Source organism: Pan paniscus, chromosome 20, assembly GCF_029289425.2.
Source record: "Pan paniscus chromosome 20, NHGRI_mPanPan1-v2.0_pri, whole genome shotgun sequence".
In the NCBI taxonomy this organism is placed as follows: Eukaryota; Metazoa; Chordata; class Mammalia; order Primates; family Hominidae; genus Pan; species Pan paniscus.
The window spans coordinates 19,455,782-19,477,340 of NC_073269.2; the positions used below are offsets into that span (position 1 = coordinate 19,455,782).

At 51.3% G+C, this 21,559-nt stretch overlaps 1 protein-coding gene and 1 long non-coding RNA gene across 6 annotated transcripts in view; one reads left to right on the top strand and one right to left on the bottom strand.

Moving 5' to 3' along the window:
• Positions 1-1,549: 1,549 nt before the first annotated feature.
• On the bottom strand, positions 1,550-3,345 carry LOC103784177 (uncharacterized). 2 transcript variants are annotated; one of them, XR_008622127.1, is made up of 2 exons: positions 3,247-3,345; positions 1,550-1,844 (listed from the first exon to the last, which is right to left on the bottom strand). It is a non-coding gene; the product is annotated as an uncharacterized LOC103784177 (long non-coding RNA). The 2 variants fall into 2 exon arrangements; XR_609785.5 differs by having other exon boundaries at positions 3,235-3,310.
• Positions 3,346-3,484: 139 nt separating this feature from the next.
• Positions 3,485-21,559, top strand: part of TECR (trans-2,3-enoyl-CoA reductase) — a 36,168-nt gene continuing 18,093 nt past the window's right edge. For 2 of the 4 annotated variants that reach the window (XM_063599965.1, XM_034946246.4), the window contains exons 1-2: positions 3,573-3,736; positions 18,764-18,830. In XM_063599965.1, the coding sequence (XP_063456035.1) occupies positions 3,722-3,736; positions 18,764-18,830 (82 nt within the window). In that variant the 5' untranslated portion in view covers positions 3,573-3,721. Of the gene's footprint in view, positions 3,737-18,763; positions 18,831-21,559 lie in introns of all 4 variants that reach the window. The other 2 variants (XM_003807074.5, XM_063599966.1) reach the window with 2 other exon arrangements.

Consider the following 21,559-nt stretch of genomic DNA (forward strand, 5'->3'; position numbering starts at 1 on the left):
CCCAGCAAGCCAGCTCACTCATACACAACCCAAACCAGCCAAGCCAGGTTCTGGAAAAAGTCAAGATCCGACCTGACCTGCCCATGGGAAATACAAAAGGAGCTTGTGAGACACGACATTACCAAACACATCACATCTCTGGCATTCAAATGGTCTTGGGTTCCCCCCAAACCTGAGGTCCAGAAAAGCTCATCCTTGGAAGCTGCCGCAGCTTAGGCCGTCTCTTGCAGTTTCTCCCTTGGAAATTACTTTAATAAAGGAGCTAGTTACCATCAGCTCAACAACGACCCAACAGATCTACCAGTCACCATTGTGAATCAGCCACTGCTGGGACTGTGAAGGGACCAGCAGGATCTAGCTGTCCCTACAGACAGGCACTGTCAGGGGGCCACAGTACAGTGTCCTCAGTGGCTTGAACAAAGTGGCCAGTCTTCATTCCAAGGGTGGGTTTCATTTCTGCTGACAGCCTGGTTACCGGAAGCCAGATGGGCAAACAAGGGGTTCCTCAAGCCTGCAACACCCCTCAAAAACAAAGAGGAATTCTACTTTGGAGGCTGGATCTTGCCTTTCTGCCAGCTTCTTATGGGTGAGGAGGGGGTGGAAATTATTTGTATGTTCCGGTTGACACGCAGCATAGTAGGTGCACGAGGATGATTTGGTGCCTGTTGAGTAAGTGTGGGGCTCAGAAAAGCAGTCTCAAAAGGGAATTTCCAAAACGTTCTGAGTTTATGGGAATATGTATGGAATGTCTTCAAAATGACACCTACTTGTACACCGTCATGCCCTATCTAGCTGCAACCCAGAGATGGAAGACTCACCTCTTCAGATCACATTAAATAAGTTGAAAATTTGCGTAACTGGTGAAGGAGCAACACATGGATGGGTCTTAGGGTTTCAACCCTATCCCTATGGCCCCTCACAATCAAGTACCTCAGGTAACTCAATCTGATAGGATTTTAACTGTGGTCTCAGGCCGAGTGGGATGGCTCATGCCTGTAATCCCAGCGCTTTGGGAGGCCGAGGAGGGAGGATCACTTGAGGCCAGGAGTTCCAGAGCAGCCTGGGCAACATAATGACATCCCATCTCTACTAAAAAATTAACTTGTGGCCTGGAAGCAAATACTCTCCCCCAGCACCCAAGAAGGGCAGGGAGTGAGGCCTGTCATGACACAGAAGGCCTCAAAACTCAAACTGCCACCAGAAAAATAACTCTGCTTTTTTTTTTTTTTTTTGAGACGGAGTTTCACTCTTGTCACCCAGGCTGGAGTGCAGTGGTGTGATCTCTGCTCACTGCAACCTCTGCCTCCTGGGTTCAACTGATTCTTCTGCCTCAGCTACCTGAGTAGCTGTGATTACAGGTGCCCACCACCACACCCAGATAATTTTTGTACTTTTAGTAGAGACCGTTTCGCCATGTTGGCCAAGCTGGTCTCAAACTCCTGACCTCAGGTGATCCTCCTGCCTCGGCCTCCCAAAGTGCTGGGATTACAGGCCTGAGCCACTGCGTCCGGCCAGATCCTTGCTTTTGAAAGCACACATACAGAATACCTTCAGGTTTTCATCTGTTTTTCCCAGATAGCACCAGTGAAAAAGATAATGAGTTTCCAGAAGACCACATAGCGTTGGCTTCCTGTACTCGCAGTCAGGGATCCCCAAAGGCTACAGCTTCAGAAGTTTCCAGAGCCAAATCTGGATGACTGAGTTCCAAGCACTGACTCACCCTTGCCTCCGCCTGCTCCCCTGTGAATCAGCGATCTACCTTTAAGGACTTCTCATCGTGTCTCTCATGACAGGCCTGTGAATTCCGGATGGTTCAACAGCTCATGAAAGCTCAGGGGCAGGATCTGGAAACAAGAGTAAGGAGAGGAGGTGAAGAAGTGTGCCAGGTACTGCCTGTTCCTTTGTCTGTCAAAAGTCTTTTCTTTTTTTTTTTGAGACAGAATCTCACTCTGTCGCCCAGGCTGGAGTGCAGTGGTGCGATCTTGGCTCACTGCAACCTCCACCTCCTGGGTTCAAGCGATTCTCAGCCTCCCTAGTAGCTGGGATTACAGGTGCCCACCATTACACCTGGCTAATTTTTGTATTTTTAGTAGAGACAGGGTTTCACCACGTTGTCCAGGCTGATCTTGAACTCCTGACCTCATGTGATCTGCCTGTCTTGGCCTCCCGAAGTGCTGGGATTACAGGTGTGAGCCACCGTGCCTGGCCAGAAATTTATGTGTTTTTCATTTACAGCACATCTCAATTTGGACCAGTCCCATTTCTTTTTCTTTTTTCTTTTTTTTTTTGAGACGGTCTGTTGCTCAGGCTGGAGTGGAGTGGCGAGATCTTGGCTCACTGCAACCTCCGCCTCCCGGGTTCAAGCAATTCTTCTGCCTCAGCCTCCTGATTAGCTGGGACTACAGGTGTGTACCACCACGCCCGGCTAATTTTTGTATTTTTAGTAGATATGAGGTTTCACCATATCTGCCAGGCTGGTCTCGAACTCCTCACCTCGTGATCTGCCCCCCTCGGCCTCCCAAGGTGCTAGGATTACAGGTGTGAGCCATCGTTCCCGGCCTGGACCAGCCCCATTTCAAGGGCTCAGTGGCCCCATTGGAGCCACTAGACACGATTCTGGACGTCAGGCAGAGACCAATGTAGTTCCCCTGTCCATAGGGCGGAGCAAAGTGTGGAGGGGGGCCGGGCGGGGTGGCTCAGGCCTGTAATCCTAGCACTTTGGGAGGCTGAGGCGGGAGGATCACCTGAGGTCAGGAGTTCAAGACCAGCCTGGCCAGCCATGGGGAAACCCCGTCTCTACTAAAAAAAATACAAAAATTAGCCGGGCGTGGTGGCGGGCGCCTGTAATCTCATCTACTTGGGAGGCTGAGGCATGAGAATCGCTTGAACCCGGGAGGCGGAGGTTGCGTGAGCCGTCATTGCGCCACTGCACTCCAGCTGGGGGACAGAACGAGATTGTTTCAAAAACAAAACAAAACAAAACAAAAAAACAAAGTGGGGCGGGGCTGTCATTAAAAACGGCAGTGAAGCCACCCCAGAATGGGGCTGGGGCTTAAGGTTGCAGGTTGGGGGTTCCCAAATGGGGAGCTTTTCGCTACTCCGTTTCGCCTTTCCTTCCCTCCCACTCAAGAGTCTCCTCCCATAGTGACCTCCTCGCCATCCAGACTCCGCAGCCCGCGACCCCAGCCCCTAGCCCTCTCCTGCTGTTCCCGGTGTACCCCGGGGGCCGCCCACCTCAGAATTTACCCCGTCGGCGCCGCCTGTCATGTGGATGCTGCCTTGCCTGTCACTCAACTTCTTACCCCGCCCCCGCGTCTGGCCTAACCGTCGCTTACCTTGGTTTCCACAGCGACGCCATCAGGGGGCGTGGCAAAGGGACGCGCGGCGCAGAGACCTCCTTTGGATTGGTGGATGGTCAAGCCCCTTCTCTTTAGCCCCTCCTACAGGCGTTCCGCCCCCTTCGATTGGTCTCGCAAGTTGATTGGTCAATCCCCTGGTGCTAGCCCTAGTCTTGGTTCGGACCGGCCCCAAGGAGCAGGGGCGAAGGTGGGCGCCTCGTGCCCTGATTGGCCGACGGGGCGCGCGCGGCCGGGAGGGGCGGGGCGGACGCAGAGCCGCGTTTAGTCTATCGCTGCGGTTGCGGGCGCTGTAGGGACCCTGTGCTGTGCCGCGCAGTTAGGCAGCAGCAGCCGCGGAGCAGTAGCCGCCGTGGGAGGGAGCCATGAAGCATTACGAGGTAAGAAGCGAGAAACAGGGACCGTGTGGCCACTGCTGACCCATTCTTTTTCCTTCTTTGCGGGACCACGGGACCCCACTTTCTGGTCCTGTACCCCGAAGGAAGAGCCGGACGGCGCAGGCGCAGTGGGCAAGCGTTGCGCCCCGGGCCACTCGTAAATTCCAATGCGCATGTGCGCAGGAAGTATTTATAAATCTGCAACCCAGGCTGTTTTGGGGGTACTTTTTCTTGGGGGTCTCTGCAGGGGCTGGGACGCTTGCAGGTTCCTAGCAGCTCCCCCAGCGGGCTGAGTTGCAGACTTTGTCATGGGAGCCACGAAGGTGCGGGACCCTTGCTCCCAATCCGAGGGAGTCTTGCACAAACCTTGCGCCACGCCGCCGTCACCAGCGTAGGAAGGGGCTCTGCAATCAGTATTCTTGTGTACGACCTTTGGACCCCTTCCCTCGCCCGGGACGTTCCCGGGAGACTTAGGCGGTGAGGGAGGTGCAGCTCCACAGCTGGCTTTCGCAGAGCAGCGAAGCTGATCTTGCTTTCTGGTTATCAAAGAGGTCATCTCCGTCAACCCTTGGGTGTCACCAAGGAGAAATCTTATACCCACCCACAGCCACTCTTGAAGCCCAAGTCTTCTGACTCCTAACTTGGGTCTCTTTTTCCCTTAAAACGAAGTCTTCTGATGTGCTTATCGCCCTAGGTGATAATATAATATTAATAATTCAACCAATTATCCCTGAATTATTGCTGACTTTTAAGTAACTATCATCAAATAATAAAATTTGTTATTAAAATTCAAAATAAGAACAATTTAGCAAGTGCTTACTCTTGTGCTGGTGAGATTCTGTTACCTTGTATAAGAACTATTATTATTCCTGTTTGTAAGGATGAATAAAGTCTCAGAGATACCAAGTGACTTGTTCAAAGGCCCCTAGTTAGTAAATGCAAAACAGATAGGGGAACTCAGGACGCCAAGGTCTTAGTTCCTAGCCACTATGCCATGCTGGTCCTCAAATGAAAAATAGCAGGTCGAGCGATTTCTTGTTTCTCACTTCCCCTCCAATTTAAAAAATTCTGGCAAAATACACATAAAATTTACCTTCTTGACTATTTTCAAGTGTGCAGTTCAGTGGCATTAAGAACATTCACATTGTTGTGCAACCATCACCACCACCCATCTCCAGAACTCTTTGCATCTTGGAAAACAGAAGCTGTAGCCGTTAAATACTAACTCCCCATTCCTCTCCACCTCCACCTCTGGCAGCCACCATTCTACTCAGCCGCCATTCCGTCTTAATGAATTGACTACTCTAGGTACCTTGGATACGTAGAAGGATTTTTTTTTTTTTCTTTTGGAGACAGAGTTTCGGTCTTATTGCCCGGGCTGGAGTGCAATGGCACGATCTCGGCCTACTGCAAACTCCGCCTCCTGGGTTTAAGCGATTCTCCTGCCTCAGCCTCCTGAATAGCTGGGATTACAGGTGCCCGCCACCATGCCCGGCTAATTTTTTGTATTTTTAGTAGAGACGGGGGTTTCACCATGTTGACCAGGCTGGCCTCAAACTCTTGACCTCAAGTGATTTGCCCGCCTCGGCCTCCCAAAGTACTGGGATTACAGGTGTGAGCTAGCGCGCCTGGCTGTTTGTTTTTATTCACAAGTTGAATATTACTACCTCTGCCTCCTGCCCCCTTTATTGCTACTATTTTTGGAAATTTACCCACAATCCTTTGAAGCCTTTTTTTGAGACGGAGTTTCGCTCTTGTTGCGTACGCTGGAGTGCAATGGCGCGATCTCGGCTCACCGCAACCTCCACCTCCCGGGTTCAAGTGATTCTCCTGCCCCAGCCTCCCGAGTAGCCGGAATTACAGGCATGAGCCACCATGCCCGGCTAATTTTGTATTTTTAGTAGAGATGGGGTTTCTCCATGTTGGTCAGGCTGGTCTCGAACTCCCGACCTCAGGTGATCCACCCACCTTGGCCTCCCAGAGTGCTGGGATTACAGGCATGAGCCACGGTGCCTAGCCCCTTAGAAGCCTTTAACCCAAAAATCCTGTAATTTTTGACATGGTATCAAGAATGAGGAGGTTTGTATTCAATAATCTCTGTCATTTAAGTTTTCATTCTAGAATGAAGTTCTGATGTGGATTCCCCTCTCAAACTCTATATCTAAACCTGTAGTCCCACTACTGTAGTCTCAGCTACTCGGGAGGCTGAAGCAGGAGGATGGCTTGAGCCCAGGAGGTTGAGGCTGCAGTGAGCCCAAAAATCAGGCCACTGCACTCCAGCCTGGGCAACAGAGACCCTGTTTGAAGGAAAAAAAAAAAAAAAAAGCTACCACGTCCAGCTTGAAACATGCAGTTTGGAGCATCCATATGGCATTTTGCAAATGTAGTTGGTTTAGTTTTGCTAGTTAACAGTCAGATTAAGTAGGCCTCTGAGCACCCTGGGGGTGCGTGCTTTTGTTCCAGGAAGCTGGGCACAGCCTGAGGCCCAAGACTTGGACTGGAGAATATGCTCCACCGTACTTAATCCTTTTCTCTCCCAGAAAGAAGGGGGAGCTTTGGCCAGGCATGGTGGCTCACGCCTGTAATCCCAGCACTTTGGTAGGCTGAGGTGGCCGGATCGCTTGAGGTGAGGAGTTCGAGACCAGCCTGGCTAACATGGAGAAACCTCGTCTCTACTAAAAATACAAAAGTGAGCTGAGTGTTGTGGCACACGCCTGTAATCTCAGCTACTTGGAGGCAGAGGTTGCAGCGAGCTGAGATCATGCCACTGTACTCCAGCCTGGATGACAGAGCGAGAGTCTGTCTCAAAAAAAAAAAAAAAAAAAAAGAAGGGGGAAGCTTCAAACTCACTGTTCAAAGTGACCTTGAAGGAAAAAATAAATTGTTATTTTGCTGTGTTGTTTGTTATTCTCTGCCAACCTTTGCCAAGTACCCATAGAGGCGATAGCTACAGGGCTTCTGGGTGGGAGAAGCAGTTGTTTCCCAGCCCAGCGGATTGCATAGCAAGCAGATTAGTTTAACTGCATGTGTGTATTGTAGGTCAGTAAAAATAGAAAGGATGCTTTCACTCACACTTAACAAGCAATTTGAGAAAAGGTTTGTCTACATCAAAGAATATATTTCTGGCCGGGCGAGGTGGCTCATGCCTGTAATCCCAGCACTTTGGGAGGCTGAGACGGGTGAATCACTTGAAGTCAGGAGTTCGAGACCAGCCTGGTCAACATGGTGAAACCTCGTCTCTACTGAAAACAAAAAAATTAGCTGGGTATGGTGGCACGTGCTTGTAGTCCCAGCTACTGGCTTCAAGGCTGAGGAATGAGAATCACTTGAACCTGGGAGGCGGAGTTGCCATGAGCCGAGATCACGCCACTGTACTCCAGCCTGGGTGACAGAGCGAGACTCTGTTTTAAAAAAAATAAATAAAGGATATATTTCAGCTGGGCACAGTGGCTCATGCCTGTAATCCCAGCACTTTGGGACACCAAGGTGGGCAAATCATGTGAGGTCAGGAGTTCGAGACCAGCCTGGCCAACATGATGAAACCCCGTCTCTACAAAAAATAAAAAATTAGCTGGGTGTGGTGGCGCACGCCTGAAATCCCAGGTACTTGGGAGGCTAAGGCAGGAGAATCACTTGAACCCGGGAGGCAGAGGTTGCAGTGAGCTGAGATCACACCACTGCACTCCAGCCTGGGTGACAAGAACGAGACTCTGTCTCAGAAAAAAAAAGAAAAAAAATCTGTTTCTGCTTGGGACTAAATCCATCTTCCCACCCTCAAGCAGTCTCTTGTCCACTGAGAGGTTGGCCCCTGGAGAGACCTTGGAGATTATGAAGTGCAGTTTACAATTGATAGAGGTAATGCCCAGAGGGGTGCAGGACGTGCTGACTGTCACACAACGAATTAATGTCTGGTTGAGGACTGTTATCGTGGCAGTTGGGATCCCAGCAGGAGTGGAGATCGGTGGCTGTTTCCATAGTAGCCTCATATCACTGCCAAATCTCATCTGATCTGAGAGGAAAAGTTATCCACTCTGTGGCCTAATTGAGGTGAAGCCTCTCTCTAGAACAGATCACCTCCAGGCCTTGGCTGAAGCCGTCTTCTTAGAATACCAGAGCAGGCCTTGGTATTGTCTTGGGGTCAGAGCTAGGTCGGTAAGCGAACTGCTTATCCTAGGATACAGTATTTTTTTTAATGTATTTTTTTATTTTATTGCTGTTTTTGCCACTGCAGATGAGACTCAAAGCAATGAGCCCAGCGGCAACTGGAAAAACAGCTACTACATCTTGTAAATGAGCCTGTTAATTCCTGAGAAAATCAGTCTGTCTTCAGCCTCCAGCAGTCCAGGTCGCTGCCCATTTCCCGCAGCTGAGTACCCAGAAGCGAGCCTCTTGGGGTCCCCCATAACCCACATTTAGGATGTTTTCTTTCTTCTTTTTTTTTTTTTTTTAGACAGAGTCTCGCACTCTCGCCCAGGCTGGAGTGCATTGGCTCCATCTCGGCTCACTGTAAGCTCCGCCTCCCGGGTTCACACCATTCTCCTGCCTCAGCCTCCCGAGTAGCTGGAACTACAGGCGCCCACCACCATGCCTGGCTAATTTTTTGTATTTTTAGTAGACATGAAGTTTCACCGTGTTAGCCAGGATGGTCTCGATCTCCTGACCTTGTGATCCCCCCACCTCGGCCTCCCAAGGTGCTGGGATTACAGGAGTGAGCCACCACGCCCGGCCTTTTTTTTTTTTTTTTTTTGTGACAGTCTCGCTCTGTCACCCAGGCTGGAGTGCAGTGATGCGATCTCACCTCACTGCAACCTCCACCTCCCCAGTTCAAGCGATTTTCCTGCCTCAGCCTCCCAAGTAGCTGTTATTACAGGTGGGTGCCACCATGCCCAGCTAATTTCTGTAGTTTTAGTAGAGATGGGGTTTCACCATGTTAGTCCAGGCTGGTCTCGAACTCCTGGGCTCAAGCAATCCTCCTGCCTTGGCATCCCAAAGTGCTGGGATTATAGGTGTGAGCCACGGCACCTTGCCCAGGGGTGAGTCTTATTAGCACCTGATCAGATGGGAACTACTGTTCTACTTTACAGATAATGCAACTGAAGCTCAGAGAGGTAAACTAAGCTGGTCAAGGTCACAGAGCCTGGAAGCCAGGGAGCTGAACCTGGGTTTGTCAGACTCCAGTTTTGTCCACACAGATGGCTTCTCTGCTGATGCTGCCCTAGGACAGCTGGTGGCTCTCCTGCTGTGTTCTGAGGACAGAGCATCCCTGAAGGGAGGGCGAGGTGCTGCGGGTCAGTGTGGACTGCTGGGAGAGGGTCTTTCTCTGCCCTAAAATCGGATGGGCTGCCCCTTGCAGTAAGGGCAGGATTGAGAGTGATGAGCCTTGCCTGGGTGCAGTGGTTCATGCCTGTAATCCCACCACGTTGGGAGGCTGAGGCAGGAGGATCACCTGAGGTCAGGAGTTCAAGACTAGCCTGGCCAACATGGCGAAACCCCCTCTCCACTAAAAATATAAAAATTGGCCGGGCGCAGTGGCTCACGCCTGTAATCTCAGCACTTTGGGAGGCTGAGGTGGGTGAATCACGAGGCCAGGAGATCGAGAACATCCTGGCTAACACAGTGAAACCCCGTCTCTACTAAAAAATAGAAAAAGTTAGCTGGGCGTGGTGGTGGGCGCCTGTAGTCCCAGCTACTCCGGAGGCTGAGGCCGGAGAATGGCGTGACCCGGGAGGCGGAGCTTGCAGTGAGCCGAGATCGCGCCACTGCACTCCAGCCTGGGCGACAGAGCGAGTCTCCGTCTCAAAAAAAAAAAAAAAAAAAAAAAAAATATATATATATATATATAATTAGCGAGGCATCATGGTGCGCTCCTGTAATCCCAGGTACTCGAGAGACTGAGGCAGGAGAATTTGTTTGAACCTGGGAGGCGGAGGTTGCGACGAGCTGAGATCGCACCACTGCATTCCAGTCCTGGGCAACAGAGTGAGATTCTGTCTCAAAAAAAAAAAAAAAAAAAAAAAAAGGGAAAGTGGTGAGCCTTGAGCTGTGGTGAGCTATAAAGACCTTTCCTATGTTAGCCTGACTCAGGCCAAGATCCTGAGGGGGTTGGAGGGGATCTTAGGCTTTTCAGATTTTCCTGCAGGCTTCTTGCTTTGAGCAGATGGTGACTCACTGGGCAGATTCTCCTGGTGGAGTCCCTTCTGTCCTGGATGTAGCTTTGTACTTAGGCCATTTCTTTGCTGTAGGCACACAGAATCTCAGAGCCGCAGGCTTGAGATAATTTTTCTGGTTTAACTTCTGTAAAGTTACAGATGAGGGACCTGAGACCCAGAGAAGAAGGCCTTTTCCAGGGCTGCAGGCCAGTTCCCCTTTGGGTTGGGCAGTATTGATTGATACTCTTCCTGGGAAGGTGGCAATGCTTGCGGGCTTTGGATCAGTGCTAGGCTCATATGCTTAACTGCCACTGACAAGGTTTGGAGCCCATGGGCAAGTTCTTTAGCTTCTCGAGCTAGTTTTTTTTTTTTTTTTTTTTTTTTTTTCGTGAGACAGAGTCCCCCTCTGTTGCCCAGGCTGGAGTGCAGTGGTGCCATCTAGGCTCACTGCAACCTCTGCCTCCTGGGTTCAAGCGATTCTCCTGCCTCAGCCTCCTGAGTAGCTGGGATTACAGGCGCCCACCACCACGCCCGGCTAATTTTTGTATTTTTAGTAGAGATGGGGTTTCACCATATTGGCCAGGCTGGTCTTGAACTCCTGACCTTAAGTGATTCTCCCACCTTGGCCTCCCAAAGTGTTGGGATTACAGGCGTGAGCCACAGCGGCTGGCCTTGAACTAGCTTTTTAATCCATAAAATGACACCTGGGTGTGCGAGACCCGGCTGACATTGGCTGATGGTGTGCATCTTCCCAACTCTGTGTTCAGGGATATCAGGCTGACATCTCTAAGTCACAGGTAGGATATTTACACCACGGAAAGTGGCAAATGCTACAGCTCAGGCCCCTTCCTCTCTCCTGCCCAATGTTCATATTGACCGGGATAATTGTCCCTGCCTCCCAGGGTTATCGTTTCAAGGGTTTCTTGGTCTGGTGAGCATCGTATGAGCAGATACATGCCTGGAAAGCCTCAGCTTGGTGCAGCACCTTGCAGCAGCTAACATTTGACAAGTAGTACGGCCCTACTCACCTCTAGACCTCTGGACACGGGGCAGATGTGGGGAGGAGGGGCCGAGGAGGGGGCGGGGCCGATGAGGAGGAGGTGGGGCTTGAGGAAGGGGAGGGGTGCCGAGGAGGGGGAGGCGGGTCCCAAGGAGTAGGAGGCAGAGTTTAGCAGGAAAAGGCATGTCCTGAGGAGGAGGAGGGGGCAGGGCTGAGGTGGAGGAAGTGGTTCCCGAGGATGAGGACGTAGGGCTGAGAAAGAAGAGGCGGGGCCGGGGGGGAAGGCGAGGCCGAGGGGGAGGAGGTGGGGCTCAGGAGGAGGAGGCGGGGCAAGAAGGAAGAGGGGGGCCGGGATGTGGGAGGCGGGGCCAGGGAAGAGGAGGCGGGGCAAGGAGGAAGCGGCGGGCCTGGATGGGGGAGGCGGGACCAGGGAGGGGGAGGCAGGACCGAGTAACAAGAAAGTGGGACGGAATGAGTGGTGGGCTTTGGTGTGTGCCAGGTGGAGTAGCTATTTCAGCCGCACCCAGATGGATTTAGAGGCTCCACCAGCTGGGTCCAGCAAAGCCTTCTGGACTAACTGGTTCCTGAGGAGAACAGAGGAGGGTTGACAGCCTTGAGTGAGGGCGGTGCTTGGAAAGGCCTTGCGACTCTGATAAGGTGGTTGGGTTTGGTCGGGAATCCTGCACTTTCATTGACAAGCCTGGCTGCGTGAGAAAGGCCAGAGACCTTGAGCTAGTTGGTCAAGTTCAGGCTGGGTCTTAACACCTTCTTGCTGATACTGATAGTGGCAGCTGAGAATGTTTTAATACCTGGGATATTTCCTGCAGCAGCCAGAATATAGTAATCTAGTAAATTACGGTGAATATAGTGCTTAATTATCAGTGGTTTTTTTTTTTTTTTTTTTTTTTTTGAGACGAAGTCTCGCTCTTGTCCCCTAGGCTGGGGTGCAATGGCGTGATCCCGGCTCGCTGCACCTCCGCCTCCCGGGTTCAGGCGATTCTCCTGCCTTAGTCTCCCGAGTAGCTGGGATTACAGGTGCCCACCACCACACCTGGCTAGTTTTTGTATTTTTAGTAGAGACGGGGTTTCACCATGTTGGCCAGGCTGGTCTGAAACTCTTGACCTCAGGTGATCCGCCCAACTTGGCCTCCCAAAGTGTTGGGATTACAGGCGTAAGCCACTGCGCCGGCAGTGTGAGTGCTTCTTATCTAGTAACATATCTAAATCGCGTACTAAACATAAGACGTAGATGCCGTTCTTATCTCTACTTGACTGATGGAGAAACTGAGGCACAGAAAGTGAAGCGACTTGTCCACAGCTAGTGGCTAGCAGAGCTGGGATTCTTCTAGAACCAGAGTGGGCTTTGCTGTGGGTCGTGCACTGGGGAAAGAATCAAGTGTGTGGTGGTGGTGAAGAACTTGGAGGCCACCCACTCTGCCCTTGGGACAGTGACTTAACCTAAGCTTCAGTTTTGTCACCTGTGAGGCCAGGATAAGGACACCTGGGGGCCTGTGGGGGAGTGTGAAGTGCTCAGCATGCTTCGCGGCCCACAGGCAGGGTAAAAATCCTTAAGCGGAGAGGGACCCACGTTAGGCAGGTAAGGACAGATCAGCATCCCCAGGGCTGCCTGAGATGCTTTTGGCACCTGACCTCTTTGGAAGGCCTCAAAACTCTTTTTTTTCTTTTTTTTTTTGAGATGGAGTCTTGCTCTGTCACCAGGCTGGAGTGCAGTGGCGTAATCTTGGCTCACTGCAACCTCTGCCTCCTGGGTTCAAGTGATTGTCCTGCCTCAGCCTCCCGAGTAGCTGGGATTACAGGCACGTGCCACCATGCCTGGCTAATTTTTGTATTTTTAGTAGAGACGGGGTTTCAGCATCTTGGCCAGGCTGGTCTTGAACTCTTGACCTCGTGATCCACCCGCCTCAGCCTCCCAAAGTGCTGGGATTACAGGCATGAGCCACCGCGCCTGGCTGAGAAAAGCTTCAAAACTTAATGAAGAAGGTCCACCAGGCACCAGGAGACAGACTGATGTCAAATCATATGCCCAGAAGGCGGAGGAAGAAGCCCAGATGCCAGTGCCTCAGTTTTGATATAATGTCACACACCATGCAAGTCACATTTTTTTTTTTTTTGAGGCAGAGTCTCGCTCCGTCACCCAGGCTGGAGTGCAGTGGCTCCATCTCGGCTCACTGCAATCTCCGCCTCCCGGGTTCACGCCATTCTCCTGCCTCAGCCTCCTGAGTAGCTGGGAATACAGGCGCCCACCACCACGCCCGGCTAATTTTTTTTTTTTTTTTGTATTTTTAGTAGAGACGAGGTTTTACCGTGTTAGCCAGGATGGTCTCGATCTCCTGACCTCGTGATCCACCCGCTTCGGCCTCCCAAAGTACTGGGATTACAGGCGTGACCCACTGCACCTGGCTGCAAGTCACATTTTTAGATGATCAGCTCTTCTTCATGGGAAGACCCTTGGGGAAGTCACACAACACTCAGAGCCCACTTTTTAACCTGTTGTGACAAAGAATCATCCCAGGAAGTGGAGGCTAGAAGACAGTCTGGCCACCAGGTGCCTGTCACAGCTGCCTCACCTAGGAGCACACTGCTTCTGTTCCTGCTCCCTCCTAGCTGACTGTTCCCCACCGAGCCACAGGCAGAAGGCCTTTTTGCCTGTAAGTGGGAGGATCTTAGTGTGCCGTGGCTCAGAACCTTCCCTCAGAGGCTTGTCATCTGTCCCCTGCTTTCCTCACTTGTTACTACGCTACTGTCTTTCACAGATACCCAAAACCACGTTCCTGCCCTAAGCACATGCTATTCCCTCGGCCCCGGATGCCCTTCCCTCTGCTTTTCTCATGCCTGGCCCTTCGTGTTACCGAGCGCTCAGCTTCCATGTCCCCCAGAGGGACCTTCCTTGGCCATCCAATCTAGAGTCCAACCCCTTGCCTGTCACCCTGGCACCCCACTTATCTCCTTCGCAGCCCATCTGGGCTTGGGTTGTGTTTTCTTTCTTTTTTTTTTTTCTGAGACGGAGTCCTGCCCTGTTGCCCAGGCTGGAGTGCAGTGGTGGGATTTTGGCTCACTGCAACCTCCACCTCCCGGGTTCAAGTGATTCTCCTGCCTCAGCCTCCTGAGTAGCTGGGATTACAGGTACCCGCCACCATGCCTGGCTAATTTTTGAATTTATTTAATTTTTTTTTTTTTTTTGAGACGGAGTCTGGCTCTGTCGCCCAGGCTGGAGTGCAGTGGTGTGATCTCGGCTCACTGCAAGCTCCACCTCCCAGGTTCACGCCATTGTCCTGCCTCAGCCTCCCGAGTAGCTGGGACTACAGGCACCCACCACTACGCCTGGCTAATTTTTTTTTTTTTATTTTTTATTTTTACTAGAGACAGGGTTTCACTGTGTCAGCCAGGATGGTCTCGATCTCCTGACCTCGTGATCCACCCTCCTCGGCCTCCGAAAGTGTTGGGATTACAGGCGTGAGCCACTGCGCCTGTCTAATTTTTGTATTTTTATTTATTAAAAAATGTGTGTTTTTGAGGCAGAGTCTTGCTCTGTCACCTAGACTGGAGTGCAGTGGTGCGATCTTGGCTCTCTGCAACCTCTGCGTCTGGGATTCAAGCATTCTCCTGCCTCAGCCTCCCGAGTAGCTGGGATTACTGGTGCCCACCACCACACTCCACTAATTTTTGTATTTTTAGTACAGACAGGGTTTCATTGTGTTGGCCAGGCTGGTCTTGAACTCCTGACCACAAGTGATCCACCTGCCTGGGCCTCCCAAAGTGCTGGGATTACAGGCATGAGCCACCGTGCCTGGCCATAATTTTTGTATTTTTAGTAGAGGCGAGGTTTCACCATGTTGGCCAGGATGGCCTCGAACTCTTGATCTTAAGTGATCTGCCGGCCTCGGCCTCCCAAGTAGCTGGGACTGCAGGTGTGTATCACTATGTCTGGCTGCTTTTTTTGTTTGTTTGTTTGTTTGAGTTGGAGTTTTGCTCTTGCCCAGGCTGGAGTGCAGTAGAGTGATCTTGATTCACTGCAACTTCCGCTTTCCGGTTTCAAGCCATTCTTTTGCCTCAGGCCCCGGAGTAACTGGGACTACAGGCCACACGCGGCCAATTTTGGTATTTTTAGTAGAGACAGGGTTTCACCATGTGGGCCAGGCTGATCTCGAACTCCTGAGCTCAAGTGATCTGCCCACCTCGGCCTCCCGAAGTGCTGGGATTACAGGTGTGAGCCACTATTCCCGGCCAGTGCCTGGCTAATTTTTAAAGGATTTTTCTTGGTAGAGACGCAGTCTCACCATGTTGCCCAGGCTGGTCTTGAACTCCTTGGTTCAAGTGATCTCCTGCCTCAGCCTCCCAAAGCTCTGGGATTCTAGGTGTATGCCACTGTGCCTGGCTGGGAACCGGCTTCTTCTGGCCTCTTGGCCACAAGCCCTGGGTCCATCCTGCCCGTGGCTGTCCTGTTCCCCATCATCTCAACCCTCCTGGCACAGTGGCCCTTCTGAGATGGAAGCTGCCGAGACAACCCTGGGGTCTTCCCTCACCGCACAGGTTGTGGGCGGGTCCGGCTGGTCCAGGCCTTTTCCCGTCATGGGACCCTGCCTCTGTTTTCCAGTCCATCACTTACTCATTAGTTCATTTGTTCCAACATGTTTTTTCCCTCTTATCAATGCTAAGAATCCTGGGATGAACGAACCACATTCTCTGTCCTCAAGATCTTTTCATTTAAGCCAAGGCCTGAAGGTCGAGGTCTTTGGGGCCAGGGAGGAGAATGGTGTTCTAGGCAGAGGGAACCGAGTGGTGTGTGCAGAGGCATGGAGCCCAGAGTTTGCAGATGTCCCACGTTGAGGGATGAGGCTGACAGGGCAGGGCTTTGTAGCCACCCAGAGAGACCTGTGGACTTCTTTTCATTTTTTTTTTTTTTTTTGAGATGGAGTTTCACTCTTGTCACCAAGGCTGGAGTGCAATGGCACAATCTTGGGTCACTGCAACCTCCACCTCCTGGGTTCAAGCGATTCTCCTGCCTCAGCCTCCCGATTGGCTGGGATTACCAGCTAACGTGCAAGCACGCCTGGCTTATTTTTTGTATGTGTAGTAGACCAGGTTTCACATGTTGGCCAGGCTGGTTTCGAACTCCTGACCTCAAGTGATCCGCCTACCTCGGCCTTCCAGAATGCTGGGATTACAGGCGTGAGCCACTGTGCCCTGCCTCATTTTGATGGCAATGAAAGTCCCTTTTCTGTTTTATTCAATTACCTATGAATTATTGATTTTAGTAGAGATGGGGTCTTGCTATATTGCCCAGGCTGGTCTCCGACTCTTGGGCTCAAGTGATCCTCCTGCCTTGACCTCCCAAAGTGCAGGGATTACAGGTGTGAGACACCATGCCCGACCACATTCTACTGATTTTACCTAAAAGATTCCCTATTGGAGGGCAGTTCATTTTTAAGTCCTCAGGGGGCCCTCATGCCATAGTGTTTTTTTTTTTTTTCTGAGATGGAGTTTCGCTTTTGTGGCCCAGTCTGGAGAGCAGTGGTGCAATCTCGGCTCACTGCAACCTCCGCCTCCTGGGTTCAATCAATTCTCCTGCCTCAGCCTCCTGAGTAGCTGGGATTACAGGCATCCACCACCACTCCCGGCTAATTTTTTTTATTTTTAGTAGAAATGTTGTTTCGCTATATTGGCTAGGGTGGTCTCGAACTCCTGACCTCAGGTGATCTACACGCTTTGGCCTCCCAAACTGTTGGGATTAGAGGCATTGAGGCACTGCACCTGCCCACCATGGTGTTTGTAATAAAAATGCACAGAGCATTTGTTCCTTATTCTGAGAAGTGTACCGTGGATTGCGTGTGGGGCTTACTGGGAGCAGAGCGACTCACCCCAGTTACATGGTTAGCTGCATGTGGGTCATGAGTGTTTCCCAGCCCTGCAAGGTATAAAGGCCCTCTCTGTGGCCCTGTAGCTGTGTCACAGTGACAGGCTGGCATGGCCCTGCCTCTGTCCCTGCTCGAACCAGGCTCTTATGTAAGCAGAGCCCACCAGCCATTCACAGACTGCCTGAGAGAATGCAGGGCTTTATGCAGTCTCCTGGGTCCTTCCAAATTCTTTTTTTTTTTTTTTTTCCATTTGAAAGTGAACAGGGATCACTGGCCAGAGCGTGGGATCTGGGCTTGTCCTCAGGGTGGGGTGCCAAGTTGGGGGTGGGGGTGGGAAGTTAACACAAGCCCTGGGGCTTCAGGAAACATCTGGAAACAGGCTGAAGTCACGGAGCTGAGCCTCCAGGCTCCTTGTGGGGAGAAGCTGTTTCCCCAGACACCTCAAGTGTCTAACTCAGGAGGTGGGCAGATGGGTGGAGCTGCTGAATGAATGTTTCTCAGGAGCTGGGTGGGGTTGGAGGATTGCAGAGGGTGGGGTGGGGGTGTGTGTGTGCAGATACTGGAATTCCTGAGGAGACATGTATAGTTGGAAACAGTGTATTGCCTGTATACTACTTGTTTCAGAGAATATATATATATTTTTAAATTGAGACAGAGTCTCCCTTTGTTGCCCAGGCTGGAGTGCAATGGTGTGATCGCAGCTCATTGCAACCTCTGCCTCCCAGGTTCAAGCAATTCTGCCGCCGCCTCCTGAGTAGCTGGGATTACAGGCATGCACCACCCCACACCTGGCTTATTTTTGTATTTTTAGTAGAGACAGGGTTTCACCATGTTGGCCAGGCAGGTCTCGAACTCCTGACCTTAAATGATCCTCCCGCCTCAGCCTCCCAAAGTGCTAGGATTACAGGTGTGAGCCAACGTGCCGGGCCTGGAGAACAGTTTAACAAAATCTCCCAGCCAGGGGTGGGGGATCCACAGAGGACAGAGCTGGAGAATCCCTATCCGAATACTGGTGTGGGGATGGTTTCTGGAGAGGCTGGCTGTGTGGTCTTGGTCTGAATGTGACAAAATACCTCCGAGAAGCCTCTGCCCCTGACTCACCCAGGCCACACTCATCACCTTGTCACCTCATGTTTGAGTTCTCCACACAGCACTTGGCACCTTCTGATAAGGCATGTTTGTGTAAGCCCCTGGCTCTCCCCTGTAACCCCTGGCCCTGGGGAGGGTCTCTGGATACTTGTGGAACAAGTATGTGTATGTTTGATAGAGGCCACTGTCTTACGGAGCACACAGGACAGGCTCAGCCGTTCAGCCGCATAATTGATGCCTGCCCTCAAAAGTCACTGCAACTGATCAGGACGAGGATGCTTGCATGATCTCGGGGTGTGCGGCCATTCTATGGGACTGGCAGGTCTGGCTTTGAGTGCGGGTCCTGAGCTTATAGCATATCCTTGGTGATAGTAGCAGAGGGTTCTGCTCTTCCATGAACCGGGCTCATCTTTTGCTCCTGCGGTGTTTGGCCATTCCTTTTTTTTTTTTTTTTGAGACAGGGTCTCACTCTGTCGCCCATGCTGGAGTGCAATGGCACGATCACGGCTCCCTGCAACTCCAACTCCTGGGTTCAAGGGATTCTTGTGCCCCAGCCTCCCAAGTAGCTGAGACCACAGGTGCATGCCATCATGCCCGGCTAATTTGAAAATTTTCTGTAGAGACGGGGTCTTGCTATGTTGCCTAAGCTGGTCTTGAACTCATGGGCTCCAGTGATCCTCCTGCCTCTGTTTCCCAAAGTGCTGGGATTACAGACAAGAGCCACCATGCCCAGCAGGTGGCTTGTTTTGAACCATTGACACATCAGAATCTAGGAACTACGGTGTCCTTTTCACTCCTTCCCTTCTCTGTTCCCTCCCTGGTCCAAGCACCTGAGTCTCTGCCCTGAGTTGTTTCTAAGCCTCTCACCACTGTCTCTGAAGCCACATTTGTTCCCTTGCTGTTCCTCTGTCCCCAGCAGAGAGATGATTCTTCAAGAAACCAAAGCAGCCTGTGGCATTCCAGCGATTCCTCATTGCTCAAGGGTAAAACCTAAAGCACTTGTCTTGGCTCTGCTCCAGCCTGCTGCTTAGCTGCTCCCCCTAAAATTTACTCTGTTCCAGCCTCCGGATGTCACCCGCTTCCCCAAAGCTCTGTGCTACCCCAGGGCCTTTGCATTCCCCGCCAGGGAGCCTCATGCTGGCCCTCAGCTGAAATCCCATTTCCTCAGCAGGGCCTTCCCGGGCACACCCACTGTGGCCCTCTGGGCCCTCCGCACCGCTGTCTCCTCTCCACAGCTCCTGGTACATCGTGACCCCGTATTATGTAATAGGTGCTTTGTTCATGTCCCCTTGAGCACCAGCAAGCCTAGGGGGTGGGGGGGATGGCCTCTCTCAGTCGTGCGCACTGTCATATCCCGGCCCCTGGATCGCTGCCCGCACGCTCTTGTTACACCCACCTGACTGCCATTCATCACCGAGCCCAGCAGCTGGCACAGGCAGGCCCGACGCGGCAAGGGGCACAGTCCGTGTTGGTTGCGTGCATGGCGACTGCAAACTGCACAGTTAGCAGAAAAGGTTTTTGGGAGTGACAGACACCCCTGCACACGGTTGAGCCCTTTGTAGGTCTCCGTGTGACAAGTACATCCCTGCTGTGCTTGGGAAAGGGCTGCGGCTTGGGAAAGGAAAGGGCTGTGTGGGTTCCCCGGCTTCTTCCTGCTGTCCCCGAGGAGCATCGGAAATGGGTCACAACGCAGCAGGTAACTGCAGCCTCCCTCAGGCAGAGCTGAGTGGCTCAGTATTCCATCCAAGGCCTGATCAGAGCTCCTCTGGGCCACATAGAGCCCCCAGGACATGGCTGGACTAGGAGTTGGGACCCTGATCTCCCTTCCTGGCTGGGTCACGCCTGCCATGCCACTGACTCTTGGGAGACCTGCCTGGAAGGTGAGGAAGTGATCCATGCTAGCTCGTCCCTGGGGACCAAGTCCTTCTGCACCTGGGGTGGTCACAAATCTGCTTTCAGAAAAATCATGGGGGCGGCGCTGGGGGCTACTCAGCTGGGAAATCATTACAGACATTTCCGATCATAGATCACACTGAAAGTTTTTGGGCATCTAACTCAGAAGGAATTCTAGATTTGGGATTTTTTTTTTTTGCTCTGAGAAAACTCCACCCTAGGTCAGGTGTAGTGGCTCACACCTGTAATTTCAGCACTTTGGAAGGCCGAGGTGGGCGGATCACTTGAGGTCAGGAGTTCAAGACCAGCCTGGTCAACATGCTGAAACCCCTCTTCTACTAAAAATACAAAAATTAGCCAGGTGCAGTGGCACGTGTCTGTAATCCTGGCTACTTGCGAGGCTGAGGCAGGAGAATTGCTTGAACCCAGGAGGCAGAGGTTGTAGTGAGCAACCTCCTGCAGAAATTTTCTTTTTATTTATTTATTACAGAAACAGGGCTCTCACTATCTTGGCCTGGCTGCATGCACTACCGTGTCTAGCCTGGATTTTTCTTTCTATGCTTAGAACCTTTGGTCACTGAAATATTTCTTAAACATTATTTTTTCTTTTCTTTTTTTAAGACGGAGTCTTGCTCTGTTGCCCTGGCTGGAGTGCCATGTCGCGATCTTGGCTTGCTGCAACCTCCACCGCTGAGGGCGGGTTCAAGCCATTCTCCCACCTTAGCCTCCCAGGTAGCTGGGACTACAGGTGCACACCACTACGCCTAGCTAACTTTAGTATTTTTAGTAGAAACAGGGTTTCACTATGTTGGCCAGGCTGGTCTCAAACTCCTGACCTCAAGTGATCTGCCCGCCTTGGCCTCCCAAAGTGCTGGGATTACAGGCATGAGCCACTGCACCCAGCCTAAAAATTAAATTTCAATTTGATCAACATGATAGGGTAATCAGTGCTAACCTTCAGTCATAAACATGTATTAGAATAAGATCCTATGAAGGAGGGGAACAGAAACCAAAGCAAAAAGGGAGCAAATGTTAAAGAGCTTATTCATAGCCTCTTATTTTTTTTTAAAGGGATAATGGTAGGTTTCAAATTACTAAAGCATTTAGACTCTAGATAGATTTAACAGAGTCCTGTAAATGTTTATGTAAAATTTTTAATACCGACAGTAGGCCAGAAATGACATCTTTTGCAACTCTTAAAGCTTAGGTAAAAATATTAGTTACAGGCGTGAGCCACCGTACCTGGCCTATTTTATTTTATTTTATTTTATTTTATTTTATTTTATTTTATTTTATGTTTTTTGAGACAGAGTCTCAGTCTGTTGCCCAGGCTGGAGTGCAGTGGCATGAACTCTGCTCACTGCAACCTCTGCCTCCCAAGTTCAAGTGATTCTCGTGCCTCAGTCTCCAGAGTAGCTGGGACTACAGGCATGTGCCTCCACACCTGGCTAATTTTTTGTATTTTCAGTCGAGATGAGTTTTCACCATGTTAGCTAGGATGGTCTCAAACTCCTGACCTCAGGTAATCCACCTGCCTTGGCCTCCCAAAGTGCTGGGATTACAGGTGTGAGCCACTGTACTTAATATTTTTTTTTTTTTGAGTCAGGGTCTCATTCTGTCACCCAGGTTGGAGTGCAATGGTGCTATTATAGTTCACTGCAGCTTGGGCCTCCTGGGCTTAAGTGATACTCTTGCCTTAGCCTCCTGATTATGCTAGGACTACAGGTGCATACCACCTACAGCCGGCTACTTTTTTTTTTGGTAGAAACGGGGTCTTGCGATGTTGCCCAGGTTGGTCTTGGGTCTTGGGTCTTGGACT